At 40.8% G+C, this 16,481-nt stretch overlaps 1 protein-coding gene across 1 annotated transcript in view; it reads right to left on the reverse strand.

The window, feature by feature from the left end:
- Positions 1-16,481, reverse strand: part of TOX (thymocyte selection associated high mobility group box) — a 218,214-nt gene that overhangs the window by 26,495 nt on the left and 175,238 nt on the right. Inside the window, exon 5 of the mRNA XM_026692343.2 lies at positions 12,973-13,203. Within this exon, the coding sequence (XP_026548128.1) occupies positions 12,973-13,203 (231 nt within the window). The remainder of the gene's footprint in view (positions 1-12,972; positions 13,204-16,481) is intronic.

Raw genomic sequence — 16,481 nt, forward strand, 5'->3', positions numbered from 1 at the left:
GTTTGTTCTCTTTTGCATTTCCCTATTGCCTTTTGCCTGATTGTTGTTCTGCTGGAATTGCTATGAGTCTTGCAAACTGTTAGCAAACTCGGTATACTGAACTTTGTTTATGATACTGGACTTCGTTTTTGGATTATCCCTGGACTGATTGTATTGAATACTACCTGCTTTAACCATGTATGATTTGGACTGTTTGTTGGACTTTGTTTACCCGTTTACAGGAAGTAAAACCTACATTTTACTATTCAGTGTATCTGTATGCTGGTTGTGTGTTATTCCTCACCACTCTCACTACGTTTCCCTGAGTGTACTCATTCTCCTAAAGGGGAATACCTCAACACCTGGCCCTTAATCTCCCTGTTTTCTCCCCCACGACCACCTCTTTCATCGTCCCACGGCCGTGACTACCTTCCTCCCGTGGCTGGCTGCCAGCGAAGGCAAGCCAGGGCTGAGCCATTGTCACTGGGCTCCTCACCAGCCCACATCGCCCTTGTCAGAAATGCTTGCAGCTGCCATTTATTTTTTTCTATGTGGCTGGACTCCAGATGCACCGAAAAAAAGACACAGCAGCTGCAGGCTTTTTGCAGTGAAAATTACCGACCTCTGTTTTTGCTTGCTCCACTTCTCCAACATGCCACGGCAGCTGCGTTCTAGGCACCTGCCACACAGGTCCATCCCATTGAGCCCGCTGCACCGGTGGGACTTGGCCAAGCAAGTCTGAGTGGACCGATGCAGCAGTCAATGGGGTGAGCCAGCATGGCCAGCACCTAGAATGCGGCACCTAGAATTTTTGCTGCAAGAACCTCCAGATGCCAGGGGGATGGGGACGCCACAAAACTTGGCTGGGTGTCAGAAGGCAGCTCCTTTTTACAGTGTGAGAAGGCAGAAAGAGAGCAGTGGGGGTAGCAGCTGGAGCATGCCACTCGTTTTGTTTATTTCATCCCCAGGGAAAAGGCAGAAATTGAGCGGTGGGCTTGTGATTTCGAAGGGCCTGCAGCAGCCACTTCTTTGATGGTCAGAACCAAGCCGGGAGCAGCAGCTGGAGGATTCTCCAGCCAGCAAAGAGGTGGCAGTTGGAGTGGGGATGGGGACATCATGAGACTCGGCCAGGAGTCAGAAGACAGCTCCTGTGCCCTGCCTGTCACTTTTTGGTCCCTCCTTTTGCATCAAAGTACTTTAAAGGGACAGGCTGGGGCGGCTGCCTTCCGAGCAGCAGTGGAGCAAAGTGAAGGGAGGCAGAAAAGTTCACCCAAGTCTTCTCCTTCTCCTTGGGCATACACAGAGCTATGCACCTCTCAGTGCCACAGGGACTCGCCCATACGTTCTCTCCTTTCCCGGCCTCACGTGTGCACATGTGAGATCCCAGGACCTTCTGCTAGGAGACGGCACGTGGGCTATCAGCTCTGTTCCAGCTGGGAAAGAAGCAGCAGCTGGGATTCACCGCCCTGTTCTTTGCACCGGGGTACACCTCATTGCCTGCTGCGCCTGAGTGGAGATGCGAACTGGTGGGGAGTCCAGCAGTTCTTAGCCCTGGCTTGCCTTCTCTGGCAGACAAAAGGGCCCAAGCGGCATAGTATCATGCTCCCTGGTCGCCACCCCCCATCCCCACCAAGCAGCTGCAGAGAATCCAGGCGGGACCCAAGTGGTGACAGGTCAGCCCTGGCTCGTCTTCCTCTCAGCCACCAGCAAGGCAGGCAAGTGGGATGGGGGGAAAGCTTGCTAGGCAACGAGTGCAGCATGGAGCTGAGTTGCTGGTGGCTAAGCAAGACAGGCAAGTGGAAGGAAGCTTGCTTGCAGGCAAGTGCTAAGGGTGGTGGAGGCATGGCGGTGGCAGCCTAGGCCAGCCTGGGAGTCAGGACTCAGCCGGGACTTGTGGAGGCAGTGACGGCAAGGGTGAGGGCGGTGGTGGTACAGCGATATCTGGTCAGGCCAAGGAGTTAGGACTCAACTGGAGTTACTAGAGTGGCATGTAGGTGACTGGGGCTTGCAGAGCCTCACTCACCTTTGGAAGGCTGGCAGATTCTTCATCTGAAACATAGGAGAAATAAAGTATAACTATAGAGATCTACTTATATCTTCGACATTATGTCAGACTTGACATTGCAGAAGATATACACAATATCTAAAACAACAATGCTATGTCATAAACAAAACATGCACAATCAAATAACTAAAACTAGTAAGAGAGGCTGAAAAGTAACTAATCTTATCAAATAAAAGCTTCAATTCTGTAAATTTTCACATACACATATCAATGACATCAATTTAAACTCAAAATGTTGGACAAAAGCCTCTGGTTTCAAAATTTTCCTGAATTTAATACAGGGAGGACAGTAGTTTGATTTTGACCGGGAAGATTTTCTAGAAAAGAGGCACAGCCTGGTAGCTTTGTTCTTGCTCATTTCTTGGAAGTAGGAAATTACTACCTGTTTCTCCAAAGATAACTGCTTAATCAGATGGTTCTAATTGGAGTTTGTTATTTTTATAATTGCTAAGGAGAACATGAGGCATGCTGATATTCTATGGGTCTACTGAAACTCTGACAGCTTTCTAAAATGACAAAACTGTCTTTTACTTGATAAATATCATATCTGACATATATTTGATCTCAATATAAAGATGTTATAAAGTAAATAAATATGGATTGTATGACATGGGTTATATGAACATATGACATATTTCTGTTTAGTAAATGCATTTATTTCCTATTTTTATATCTTTGTAAAACAAGGGGGAAAAAAAAGAAAATAATTTTCTATGGCTACATGAAAGGAAAATGTGGTATATTTAACTTTATACTGGATATCATAAAAATATGTTCTTTGTGATTCACAAATCTTGGAGCAAGGCCCAACAAATTCACAGAAAATTGTTAACAGTTCAAAACATATTTAGTATTTTAAAGTATTATGAAGCTGTTGTTTGATAAAGAAAAAGGTATTACAAGTACAAACATTGGTTGTGTGCTCAAAAGATTTACATTTCCTAAAGCATAAGACATATTGTGAGTATCATCCACTGATACCGAATAAGCTGCAGCATTTATCTAGTGGGTTTATGAACACCAGTGAGGAGTAAATGATTTGATTTTGTGGGCTCAGAGGATTTGTCAGCTGCCTCAGAAGTATAATTCTAGCTCTTCATATCCCTGCTGCTTCTAATTTAGCAGGACAGGCTCATAATTGAAGCAAATTAACTATTTACACTTGCCACTTCTACCAGGCGAAAGAGGATGTATCAGCGGAAAGACTGAGTGGGAAATTAAATCCTTCCCACTTGTGTCAGATCTGCCCTTATATAAACACATTAACAGTAATTTCATGAGGCGTCAAACATAGGAATAAATACTGAGGGATAAAATAATGAGGTGTTGCTATTGAGCTGAACTGTTGCAGCTAATATTCCTGAGAACAAATTATGCAGCCCTGAAAGAAAGCATATGGTACAGCATTCGAACCATTCTCTGGAGTGTCTTATCTGATGATAACAAATCTTTCCTGAGGTACATAACCCTGCCTTCCTGCTACCTTAACCAAGGACATGGATTAAATAAACATGCACATTCAAATTCACATGTACTGAGATCAGCTAGTTCTAGCTGTGACTCAGCCAAGATTGATGTTGTTACAGATGTGAACTTTGTGCAGCAAATTTTGTGTGGGCATGGAATTCCATTTTCAAGAAAACTACCTGATGTACTAACTCTGTGTGATATCAAAGTCATTCACAATAACATAAACAAGGACAATTTGTTTCTAAGTTGCTTTTTGCTATTATATCTGCACTGGGTCTTCAATTACGAACTTAAGTTTCATTTAATAAATTTACATCTGATTCTAATTTATTTTTTTTTAAAAAGTTTACAGCTACAAAAGTAGAAAGAATCCATCAAACCACCTTTCAAAATATAGAGTAATAGGGTATTTTTTTTAATTAAAGAAAGCTTTACCTTTAAATCAGGGATGGGATTCAAATTTTTTAACTGGTTCTGTCTGTGTGTCTTAATTTGTGGGTGTGGCTTGGTGGTCATGTGACTGGCTGGGCGTGGCTTGCTGGCTGGGTGTGGCTTGGTCACATGACCTACTGGGCATGGTTTGGCTGGTGGTCACATGACCAGCTGGTTGTGGCTTGGTCATGTGACTGGGTGGGTGTGGCCATGTGGCTGGCAAATCAAATTACAAGTGGTCCTTGCTTAATGGCCGGTTGCTTAGCAAGTGTTCTAATTTATGATTGACTTCCCCAGAGCTACTTGACCTGTTTTGGGAGTTTTGGCAGCCATGCAATCTCTCTCTCTTCCTTCTAGCCCTGCTGGAGCAGCAGATTGGGCTAGAAGATGACCTCCGAGATCCCTTGCAGGCCAGCCGTAAATTGCTGTGCTGTTTCAGAGTCTTCTGAAGCCAGGATTTCTGTCCTTCCTTTCTGTCCTTTTTTTCTCTCTACCTCCCTCACTCCTTCCATGTATCTGTCCATATATCTCATTCCCTTCCTTCCTTCCTTCCTTCCTTCCTTCCTTCCTTCCTTCCTTCCTTTTTTCTTTCCTTTTTCTTCCTTCCATCCCCCCTTTTACTTTGTCTATCCATTTTCTTCCTTTCTCTCCCTTTTTTTCTTTCCCTTTTCTTTCTTTTCTTTCTTGTCTCTTCCTTCTCTCTCCCTGTCTCTCTTTCTTTCTCTCTCCCTCCCTTTCCCATTCACTTTCTCCTCCCTCCCTCCCTCCCTCCCTCCCTCCCTCTTTCTTTCTCTCTTTCCCTCTTTCTTTTTTCTCTCTTTCTATCTCTCTTTCCTCTCTCTCTATCCCTTCCCTAATCTATCTAGCCTAGCCTAATCTATCAAAGGCCTGGGCTAATCCTACATGCCACCCGGTCTCTCTTCACCAGTCACACACGTCACCCTGTTTCCCCTTTCAGAGGCCCTGTGTTAGGAATGATAGTCACCTAACAGTTGGGTTGGCAATATATAAGCCAGGATAGTCATTTAATACTGTTGTATCTTTAAGAGAATGTTGTAATTGTGATTGGCTGAGGTTCCCCAATGGCCATAAGATGGAGCCAGAAACCTGGTTTGTTCTCTTTTGCATTTCCCTATTGCCTTTTGCCTGATTGTTGTTCTGCTGGAATTGCTATGAGTCTTGCAAACTGTTAGCAAACTCCGTTTACTGAACTTTGTTTATGATACTGGACTTCGTTTTTGGATTATCCCTGGACTGATTGTATTGAATACTACCTGCTTTAACCATGTATGATTTGGACTGTTTGTTGGACTTTGTTTACCCGTTTACAGGAAGTAAAACCTACATTTTACTATTCAGTGTATCTGTATGCTGGTTGTGTGTTATTCCTCACCACTCTCACCACGTTTCCTGAGTGTACTCATTCTCCTAAAGGGGAATACCTCAACACCTGGCCCTTAATCTCCCTGTTTTCTCCCCCGACCACCTCTTTCATCGTCCCACGGCCGTGACTACCTTCCTCCCGTGGCTGGCTGCCAGCGAAGGCAAGCCAGGGCTGAGCCATTGTCACTGGGCTCCTCACCAGCCCACATCGCCCTTGTCAGAAATGCTTGCAGCTGCCACTTATTTTTTCTATGTGGCTGGACTCCAGATGCACCGAAAAAAAGACACAGCAGCTTTCAGGCTTTTGCAGTGAAAATTACCGACCTCTGTTTTTGCTTGCTCCACTTCTCCAACATGCCACGGCAGCTGCGTTCTAGGCACCTGCCACACAGGTCCATCCCATTGAGCCCGCTGCACTGGTGGGACTTGGCCAAGCAAGTCTGAGTGGACCGATGCAGCAGTCAATGGGGTGAGCCAGCATGGCCAGCACCTAGAATGCGGCACCTAGAATTTTTGCTGCAAGAACCTCCAGATGCCAGGGGGATGGGGACGCCACAAAACTTGGCTGGGTGTCAGAAGGCAGCTCCTTTTTACAGTGTGAGAAGGCAGAAAGAGAGCAGTGGGGGTAGCAGCTGGAGCATGCCACTCGTTTTGTTTATTTCATCCCCAGGAAAAGGCAGAAATTGAGCGGTGGGCTTGTGATTTTGAAGGGCCTGCAGCAGCCACTTCTTTGATGGTCAGAACCAAGCCGGGAGCAGCAGCTGGAGGATTCTCCAGCCAGCAAAGAGGTGGCAGTTGGAGTGGGGATGGGGACATCATGAGACTCGGCCAGGAGTCAGAAGACAGCTCCTGTGCCCTGCCTGTCACTTTTTGGTCCCTCCTTTTGCATCAAAGTACTTTAAAGGGACAGGCTGGGGCGGCTGCCTTCCGAGCAGCAGTGGAGAGAAGTGAAGGGAGGCAGAAAAGTTCACCCAAGTCTTCTCCTTCTTCTTGGGCATACACAGAGCTATGCATCTCACAGTACAACAGGGACTCGCCCATACGTTGTCTCCTTTCCCGGCCTCACGTGTGCACATGTGAGATCCCAGGACCTTCTGCTAGGAGACGGCACGTGGGCTATCAGCTCTGTTCCAGCTGGGAAAGAAGCAGCAGCTGGGATTCACCGCCCTGTTCTTTGCACCGGGTACACCTCATTGCCTGCTGCGCCTGAGTGGAGATGCGAACTGGTGGGGAGTCCAGCAGTTCTTAGCCCTGGCTTGCCTTCTCTGGCAGACAAAAGGGCCCAAGCGGCATAGTATCATGCTCCTGGTCGCCACCCCCCATCCCCACCAAGCAGCTGCAGAGAATCCAGGCGGGACCCAAGTGGTGACAGGTCAGCCCTGGCTTGTCTTCCTCTCAGCCACCAGCAAGGCAGGCAAGTGGGATGGGGGAAAAGCTTGCTAGGCAACGAGTGCAGCATGGAGCCATGGTGCTGGTGGCTAAGCAAGAGAGGCAAGTGGAAGGAAGGTTGCTTGCAGGAAAGTGCTAAGGGTGGCAGCGGCATGGCGGCAGCAGCCTAGGCCAGCCTGGGAGTCAGGACTCAGCTGGGGCTTGTGGAGGCAGTGACGGCAAGGATGAGGGCGGTGGTGGTATTGCGATGGTGGTCTAGGCCAGCCCAGGAGTTAGGACTCAACTGGAGTTGGCGGCAGCAGTGGCATGTAGGTGACTGGGGCTTGCAGAGCCTCACTCACCTTGAAAGATCAGATGGTGGAAGGCTGGCTGGCGGCTGCTGCTGCTGGAAGTGATGGCAGCGGGCGGGAAAATGTGGGAAGTGATGCAGCGCACCTGCGCTATAAGGAGTGGCTGGGCAGCGCGGGCATGGGGGAGAATGCCAACAGTGATTGTCGCGCATGCGCAATAAGGACTGACTGGGCAGGGAAATGAGGAGCAGGCGGAAAAGGGCAGGGCTAGCCAGGGGACCGTTTTACCAGTTTCCAAAGGACCAGGAATCGTAACAACCGGGCTTCCAGTTTGAGCTTCGGCGACAGACCGAAATCTACGATCGTGCGCAGTTTCGATTTGTGCTCGCCGCTGGAGCACCCCGAGCTGGCTGGTTTCGGGCTAAGCCACCCCATAGAGGTGGTGAAGGGGGGGAGACTGCCAGCAGGGTCCAGGAGAGTTGCATCTCTTCTCCCCAGCTGGCCATTACTCCCTTTCCCGAAGGCGGTTGCAGCAGTGGTCAGAAATGGCCACCTCAAAGAAGAACTCGACCAGAAAAGAATATGCAGGAGGAAGATAAGAAGAGAAAGTTTTGGCTGACCGGGTCAAACTGAAAAGCAACAATACAAGGTACCCTGGAATTTGAATTATAAAGAACATTGTTCCCAAAGAAGACTTCGAAGTGGCGAATGAGAGAGGGAAGGGAAAGGATTTGGTGTTTTTTTTCTTCCCTATATTGACAACTAAGAGATTTAAGCAAGAAACAGGCAAAAAACCATTTTGATATTAACAGGTATTTAAGCTGAAAATAAAATGTCAAAGGGATAATAAAGATTTCTGGATTCTCAAAAACTTTTAAAAGAAGGAAAAAACAAAACAAAAGGGTGGGATCTGGAAAAATGGAGACCACCTGGAAGTGAAAGGAATTAACAGTGAAACTTTAACAAGATTCCTAAAAGATACATTTTAACTGAAACTTTGCAACAAGATAAGAGAACCCAGGAAGAGAAAGTGGAAAAAAGAAGCAAGAAGTAACAGCTTTGGATTATTTGGATTACTTGGTGATTTTTGGATTTTGGGCTATTGGATCTAAAGGACTAAAATTAATCGGATGGTTGTTTAAATTTTTTTAAAATGGTATCACTCTTGGAAGAATTGAGAATGGAACTTAAAAAACAGAAAGAAGATGCACAAGAAGGAAGAGGTTCTTTTGGCTTCATATTTCAAATTTTAGAAATGGAGATCCTGAACTATGAAAAACAAGAAATGCCTGTAGAACAAGAAGGGCAGGATAAAAAAGAAGCCATCTTCAATGGCCAAGTATTTCTATGTGGGGAAAAGAAAGAGAGTGGAAAATTTAAGATCTGAAAAAACAACCCCCAAAAAGAATAGTTTGAAAAGTAATTACAACATTAGGAAGAAACAGAATTTAATTTGGAAAGTCAGAATTGGCATAATAAAGGAAAAAAGAGAGGAAAAGGCTGAGTATTTTTTATATAGACTGAAACAAACTTTTAACATACTAGAATATAAAATGTTTACGTTTTACAGAAATAATCCTATATGTAAGCATAAATAATATATTTAGCTCATCATCTCACTTTAAGCAATAAAAACTACTGTGCGTGGATACGTGTGTGATGTATATACTGATTTTATACACACACACACACACACAAAATCAGTAGAAGAAACAAATTCCTCGATACATCCTTTTGCAACTTTGCTAAATCAATCTAAGTATTCTTAATTTACTAGCAAATAATAATAATGGCTAAACAGAATAATTTATCTGGCAGATCCTCAAGGTTGCTTGGTTTAAATTAATGGAGAATTGATCATTGTTTGAATTTTGCTTTAAGGTTTGAATCATATAAAAAGATGTAGCAAATGTTTATGTTGGCTTTATTGCACGTTCTTTAATGCATTACACATTGGTTTCTCTATAGTTTAGAACAGAAACTGTCAAACTGTAGTGATTAACATAGATTTCCTTTAATAATCGGCATAGTAGTGAAATAAACACAGCTGGAAAATGAGAAACCCTTGGATGTTTTCATCAATTAGCATAAACATATCTGGCAAACACTTGAAAGAACTGTCTGCAATGATTTGTGCGTAAATTCTAAAAAACAAGAGGCAAATTAATTCATATTTAGAATGGGTATCAGGACACTGCATATATCCCTGATGGGTGAAGTGAAGGTAGCAACAGTAAAAAGTAGAGATCCTAGCTTACACAGAATGCAATGAGATGCTTAGGGTAAAACTGGACTTTGGTTGCATTTATACTATGTTGGCCAAAATAAGCCCCCAATTGATCAGTACTTTCTTTATTCTGCAATGTAATGTAATACATTACTATTGTAATATTAATAAGTAATAACCTAGTTTATAGTTTCTCCTACTAAAAAGCATTCTATAGAAGACTTCATCGCTGAAAACCATGCATTCTAATAGAATTAATGAGCTCCACAAAATAAGGAATTTTTTATAGTGTGTAAGCAGAAAGAAAAAAGGCACAAAGACCAAAGGAGAGCAAAGAGTATCTGACATAAAAAGTGATTTTTTTAAAAAAAAAAGAATCATCATCAGTTTTGAAAGAAATAAAAAATGATTTGAGAAAAGTGTAAAGAAGATAAAGCAAGATGCTTTCAGCAGTGAGAATAAAAATAAAAGCAATGAAATGCAAAGAGACTGAAGTAAATGAATACTGGAAGGAGTGTTCTAAGGCAGGGGACGCCAACCTTTTGGACCTCAGGAACCACCAAACTCATAATTTTAGATCCCAGGGATCACTAACCGGTTCTGTAGGCGTGGCCTAATTTGTGGGTGTGGCTTGGTCATGTGACTGGCTGGGCATGGCTTGTATGTAAATATTATATTTATATAAATATTGAATTTTTTCTAAAAAAGAGCAACTTTTACCCAAAATCAGGCCAAGCAGGCAGATTGAGTTGCTCACAGAATAACAGATTCATTCAGAGATCTATCTATCTGCCATTGGCTAGCTCAGTCTGTCACATAAAATTTGCTTGCAAGGAAACTCATAAAATTTGCTAGCAAGCAAACTCACAAAATTACCTCACAACACACCATGCATGTAAATATTGATATTTTTTTTTATAAAAAGAGCAACTTTTACCCAAAATCAGGCAAAGCAGGCAGATTGACTTGCTTACAGAATCATTCAGTCTATCTGCCATCAGCTAGCTCAGTCTCTCAAATTTGCTTGCTGTGAGTCTGCACTGGATTTGCTTGCAAGCAAACCTTCAGTCCTAAGGGAGGTTTGGCTGTGCTGAGCCAAAGATCTAAAGACTAGCTAGAAAGCAAGAAATCCAACCATTTCCTGCTTCCTAGCTAAGCTAAATCTCGGCACAGCAGAACAGATGATGGTAGGAAAAAGGAAAAATAACAATTTAGCAGGCAAGTTTACTGGGTAAGGAGTGAGTGGGCGGAGGGTTCCCATGGGCCATGTGGGCGGTGCAGCCTTGTGTTTCTGTGCAGCCTGGATTAATTGCTTTATAGGGGTGCTCTGGGGGTGAGATTTCTCTGCGGCCCTCCAAAATTTTCTCATGGCCCACCGGTTGGCAACCACTGTTCTAAGGCATGCAACATGCTGATAGAAAAGCAGTACAGCAATTGCAAAGAATTAATTGATAATGGCTGTGTTTAAGAGTATGCTACTGCCCACTTTGTTACATGAGAATGAGGACTGGATAAATAAAAAGAAATGTAATAGTAGAATTCCATGGGAATAAGGTACCTAAAGTATGCATGAGGGGAAAAATATGATCAAGAATTAATGGGTGCTGAGTGAATGTAGAACTGTGGTGGCACAGTTGTCAGAATACAGTATTGCAGGCTGACTCTGCTCACTGCTAGAAGTTTGATCCTGAGTGGCTCAAGGTTGGCTTAGTCTTCCATCCTTTCGAGGTCAACAAAAAAACAAGAAAGATGCTAATTCTTTATTATTTGATATGTAAATTATATTTAGAAGAAGCAATAATTTTACAGGAGTTAAACTGAATCCTATTATATTTTCACTATTTTGACCATGTTACTAATGAAGAATGTGCTGTAAAAGAGTTTCTCCTCCAAATTACATAACATTGTCACATGCAGGAGACTCCAACTTGTAGGTCTTGTACTCCGCATGGAGAATAATCAAATTCCCAAGATAGCAATGACTTCCCAATGCCAAATGACCAAGAGGATGCCCTTGAAATACATGGCTAAGAATGTTCATAGATGACTTTAAGACTTTAAACACCACATGGGAAGATGCTGATCTACATGCCCAAAGTTGAAAATACTAGATATCCCTTGCTGCACATGAGGATCTAATGATAAAGCTAAAATGCTAAACTGAATCCAGAATGTTTTCTGAAAGCTTTTCTAGGAAAACCCTATTTTCCTTTCAATTAGCTAACAATGCAACTTCCTCAAACAATGACAGTTTCAAGCCTGTAATTGAAAAAATGCTGTCAGAGGCATTTGCCTAACAATATTTGTGATAAATTTGTCCACATGCTGGTGCCATTTGGTTAATTCATTCTTATTATAGCAATGAAGTGCAGATCACTCACATGGCTCTTTAATTGTTCTGTAGATGTAATTAATTTTCATTGCATTAACACCATTCATTTTATTGATATTTTTCTTTTTTTAACACTCATTTTTTGGTTTTACAAAACGTATCTATTTCAAAACAGAATTGTCCTAATTTTTTAAAAACCCAAACAATGACAAAAACTCAGTTATCTGATAAAACTGTTTTCTTAACCTAACAATCAAGTAGGTGAAAAATTATAATGTGATTTGTTCACGTTCAGGGCTAAATTATTGTATTATTAAGCAAACTCATTTACAAAACACAATCTAGCCGATACATATATTGAGTCATTACAACTATTAGAAAATCTCAAAATATTATGATTATTCTCAGGCACTATAGACAGAAAAAAGCATTATTTAAATAAAGGTGAAATTGTTTTAATTATTACTTTACCGTTAGTATTGAAGTTATATTTGGTAGAAATGAAAGAAATATTAGCACGGGAGTTACAAGGATAGCCTCAAAACGAAAAGTAGGAAACCTTCATCCATGTTTGTTTTATTAAAATGTATGCATATAAAGGATTAATATGCAAAAGAGGAACAGTAACCAGTAATCATATTCAATTGGAATTGCAAAAAACTATTAGAAAACATCTGAAAAATATATCTTTAACAGGCCACTGATATTAAGTATGGAATTTAAATGTAAAGTCATAGAAAAGAGTACTGAAAACCAATGCTACTTTTGACATGGAGCTATGTTAATTTTCAAAACACCAACAAGTATAGGCATATAATAAAAATAGATAAAAACTCAATCTGCTCAACATTCTGTTTCCACAGTGAATCAAATGTATATAGGTTATCTATGCAAGGATAGATTTGAAGCTCCAGAAGCTGTGGGTGCTCCAAAACGAGGCTTTTAAGAAAAGACTGGACAACCATTTGTCTGAAGCCATACAGAGTATCCTGCTTGAGTAGGGAATAAGATTAGAAGGTCCCCAACTGTTATTCTGTTTTTCTGATAGGAGTATGATATCATCCTGTTCCTGTATTGAATGGCATGCAGCTTTGACTCAACAAGGTCAATTTTGAAAAATTTGGATGTCTGTCATATTCACAATTTTCAAAAAATAGTTATCTCCAAATCAAGCATTCCAATTCACAAGAAAATTCTTAGACCATCTAGTAACATATAATACATGCATATGTGATTCCGCCCCCCTTTTCTTTAACCCTAGCCTGAAGACAATAAGTCAATACATCTAATGAGAAATGTGGTTCTTGGATATATGGGTATAACGAGAACTTGTTTTAATGATAAAAATGTTCTAAAAATAAAAGGTAAATGAATTGATAATTTCAAAAACTACACAACATTTTACCTGTTTTTGCTCTTCTCCCAAGCCATCCCACATAGATGCTACAATTTTAGAAACTTCGCCAAAAGTAGCATTTGGATTTTGGCCCTTAATAGCTGCTTGAGTGTCTCGGAAAAATAATGCATAGGCAGAAACAGGTTTTTGTGGCTCATTAGGATCCTTCTTTTTCTTCTTCTTGGGAGTTTTGGGTTTCTTTCCCATGTCAGAGGCAGGTCTTTTTTCTCCCCCATTGATCTACCCAAAAAAAAAAAAAAAGAAGAAGAAGAAGAAGAAAACATTACAAAACAAACTATTGCAATTATTACTGAAAACCAAACTAAATATCTGTTCTTCCATCCATATGAATTTAGACATTTTAGCTTAAATCTTTAGTTTAATTACAGCCCTTGTATAATCCAAATTATTAACCTCTTATTTATTTCATTTATAAAATTCATTTATAAAATTATATAATCTAACAATATTATACATTACAGTTTGTTTACATTCTAGCGAAACTGTAGCTTAGCTTTTATTTTTAAAAATTCTTTTCAAGCCTTACTACAAATGGCATGATATCATTTTGAACTCTTCCATTAATATGATGATCAGTTTCAATATATGCAGCTTAGGGTTGCTTTTCCAAAACATCTTAAGTAAATCAAAAGATCCAATAGCCCAAGAAGAAAGAACAGGAGTCATCTACAACATCCTTGTATTCAAGTATGGATCTGCTATATATTGCTAAGGAACTGTAGTACGCAGTAGTAATGTAGTTCTATAAAACTACATTACTATGCAGTAGATTGTAGTTTCTACACAACAGAGTGCTCAAGCTGGTAGCTGTAAGCAACAACCAGTAGCGTTCTTTTCTGTTATCGTGACTTGTCTTTTAATAAGTGCCCTCTAGAAATGGATTCGGCTCAATTGACTTTCCTATTGATCTTGTACATTATGTGCTTGGCTTATATCCATCAGTTGGTACATATCTGTCAAGTAGGTCAGAACAAATATGGTTGTAGTATAGAGCCTGGATATTTAGTGGTATGTACTAGATGGGAACTGGAAGCACCTAGATATACATGAGATAGATATGTTTTCTGTGTAATGTGAAGTTTATATGTCTATTGTGTAGTTTTTCTGTGACATCAAGCAAGTGGCTAAGGCTGATGATGGGACAGAAGTTGCTGAATTTTTAGAGATTAGTGAATCTTTTCCATGATGATGAAAATGTCATCAATGTATCTCAAGTACAAGAGAGATTTCAGAGGCAAAAGTTGAGAAATTACTATTCTAGGTCTACCATGAAGATGTTGGCAACCTTATGTCATTGGTAACCATAATGTAGCTTTGGATGAATGCAAAATTATATAGTTTAGGGAGAAGGTTGCTATGCTGACTTCAGTGGTTACCCCAGAGGTGCTTTTTCAAGAGGCAACTGGACTTTCTTGTTTTTCTTTGAAGACGTTTTGCTTCTCATCTAAAAAGCTTCTTCAGCTCTGACTGCATGGTAGAGAACGGAAGGATCTATATTCCTTGCAGACAGATGCCATTTGCATTCTTTAAGAGTCATTGGGGCATTTGGAGGTTTATTTGTGCTGTTAGGGTCATCTAAGTAATGCAAATGGGTGTGGAGCCTTCTTGGACTTTGTTGTAGACTGGAAATGGATGTTGTCGTAACCTTCCCACTCTGTCCAAGTTTGACATAGATGGTCTCTTTGACCCCTCTGTCAAACCAGCAATCATCTCTGTCCAAAATGTGGACTTTGCTGTCTTCAAAAGAGTGGCCTTTGTCTTTTAAGTGCAGATGGACTGCTGAATCTTGTCCTGATGAGTTTTTTCTCTATATTGTGCCATGTATTTATGAAGTTTCGTTTCCCCAATGTTCAGATCTGCATATGTCTCACTGCATTCTACTGCATATACCATGTTGCCCAGTTTGTGTCTGGGCATTTTATTCTTGAGTTGGACAAGCTCCTGCCTTTGTATACTCTTGCGTTTGAAGTGTGCACGTATGTTGTATTGGCTGAAGATCCTCCTGAGCTTTTCTGATATTTCTGCAATGTATGGAATGACAACATTGCTTCATTTATTGTTTTCTTCTCTTTCTGTAAGCTTCAATATTAAGGCTTCTGTCTTCTTTAATGTGTACTGCACAGGAAGGCTAGGCTATTTTCCTTAATATCTTCCTGTGTGAACTTCCATTCCATTCCTCACCATCCAGTAAGAGCTGAAGAAGCTTCTTGGGTGAGAAGTGAAATGTCTTCAAAGAAAAACAAAAAATTCCAGCTGCCTCTTTACAAAGCACCTTAGGGGCAACTATGACCTGGATGTCTGAGAATCTTCACAGACTTCAGTGGTTATGTTCCTGTTGGCTCAAAGTCCAAATTTTGGGGAGATGTTTATAGTCCATCAGCATCCAGCTACCATCCAACTTAGGGAGGCTTTATTGTTTCTTATACACCTGTGAGTGCTAGTAGCATAAGGTCTAAATACAGAATCCATAAAAGCTAAATTGCTGCTGTGATGGTTACAATGTTTGAGTCAATGGGATGATCAGGTATGTATACTTTTTGAAAACAAGGTACAAAATGCTTGTGAAGGATCATGTGATATTTTTCTACAGATATAGTCTTGTATGTCTTCTGGAAAGTGCATTTACTAGTTATTTTCATTAAATTGCTGAAGTTCTTAGGATATAAGAACTTCAGTTTTGGAGAGCTCTTTCCTCGAATAATCCATCTGATTCATAATGACAATTGCCCTTTCTGTGTCAGTTTATTTAATTATCATATTGCTGATGCTCTTGAGACCTTGGATGATGTCTCATTCTGCCCTGCAGACATTGTTGAATAAGAATACCATTTTTATTGATGACTATGATTTCAGTTTGTTGGCAACATTATTCAGTGTAGAAATCCAATTCAGTGTTAAATTTGTAGTTTTGTGTTGTCCTTGGATGAGTTAGCTTGATGATAGCTATATGTCTAAATTTTATTTCTTATACTAAAGCTACTTAAGTGTCAAGCAAGTAAAAAATACTATATAGCCCCCACAGAGTTTATATTTTGTGGGGGTTTAGTGGAGCAAAAGAATAAGTCTCATGCAAAAATTGGAGTGTTTTTACTGGCTGACTGAGGGACTGGTAAGTTTATAATGCTGTGGGAAGTCTCTGACACCCTCGTGTTATATTGAGTGAAGCTTACAGAAATGTGAAACAATTTATTTTCTTTTTCTTCAAGAAGGTGAAATTTATAGAATAAGATTGTTGTCAGGTGAAGTCTTTATGCTGTTGGAGTTACAGGGTAGAGATGGTGTGGGAGAGTAATTTTTGCTTGCTGTAAAGGATTCTGGTTAGTTGGCTTATGACTCTCTTGAGAAAATATAGAATAATCTTTGGCTACAGTCTATGCAATATATGGCCCTTACAGGATTCTTTCCTTTGTCCTTAGAAATGACGTCATACTGTGTTGCACTTTTTAAAGAAGAAGTCTGTTTCTATGCTGGTATGATAATTAACATAATCTTTCCAT

The sequence above is a fragment of the Notechis scutatus genome, chromosome 3, assembly GCF_049901735.1.
Source record: "Notechis scutatus isolate UNSWTSFEM ecotype Mainland chromosome 3, rNotScu1.2, whole genome shotgun sequence".
Classification (NCBI taxonomy): Eukaryota; Metazoa; Chordata; class Lepidosauria; order Squamata; family Elapidae; genus Notechis; species Notechis scutatus.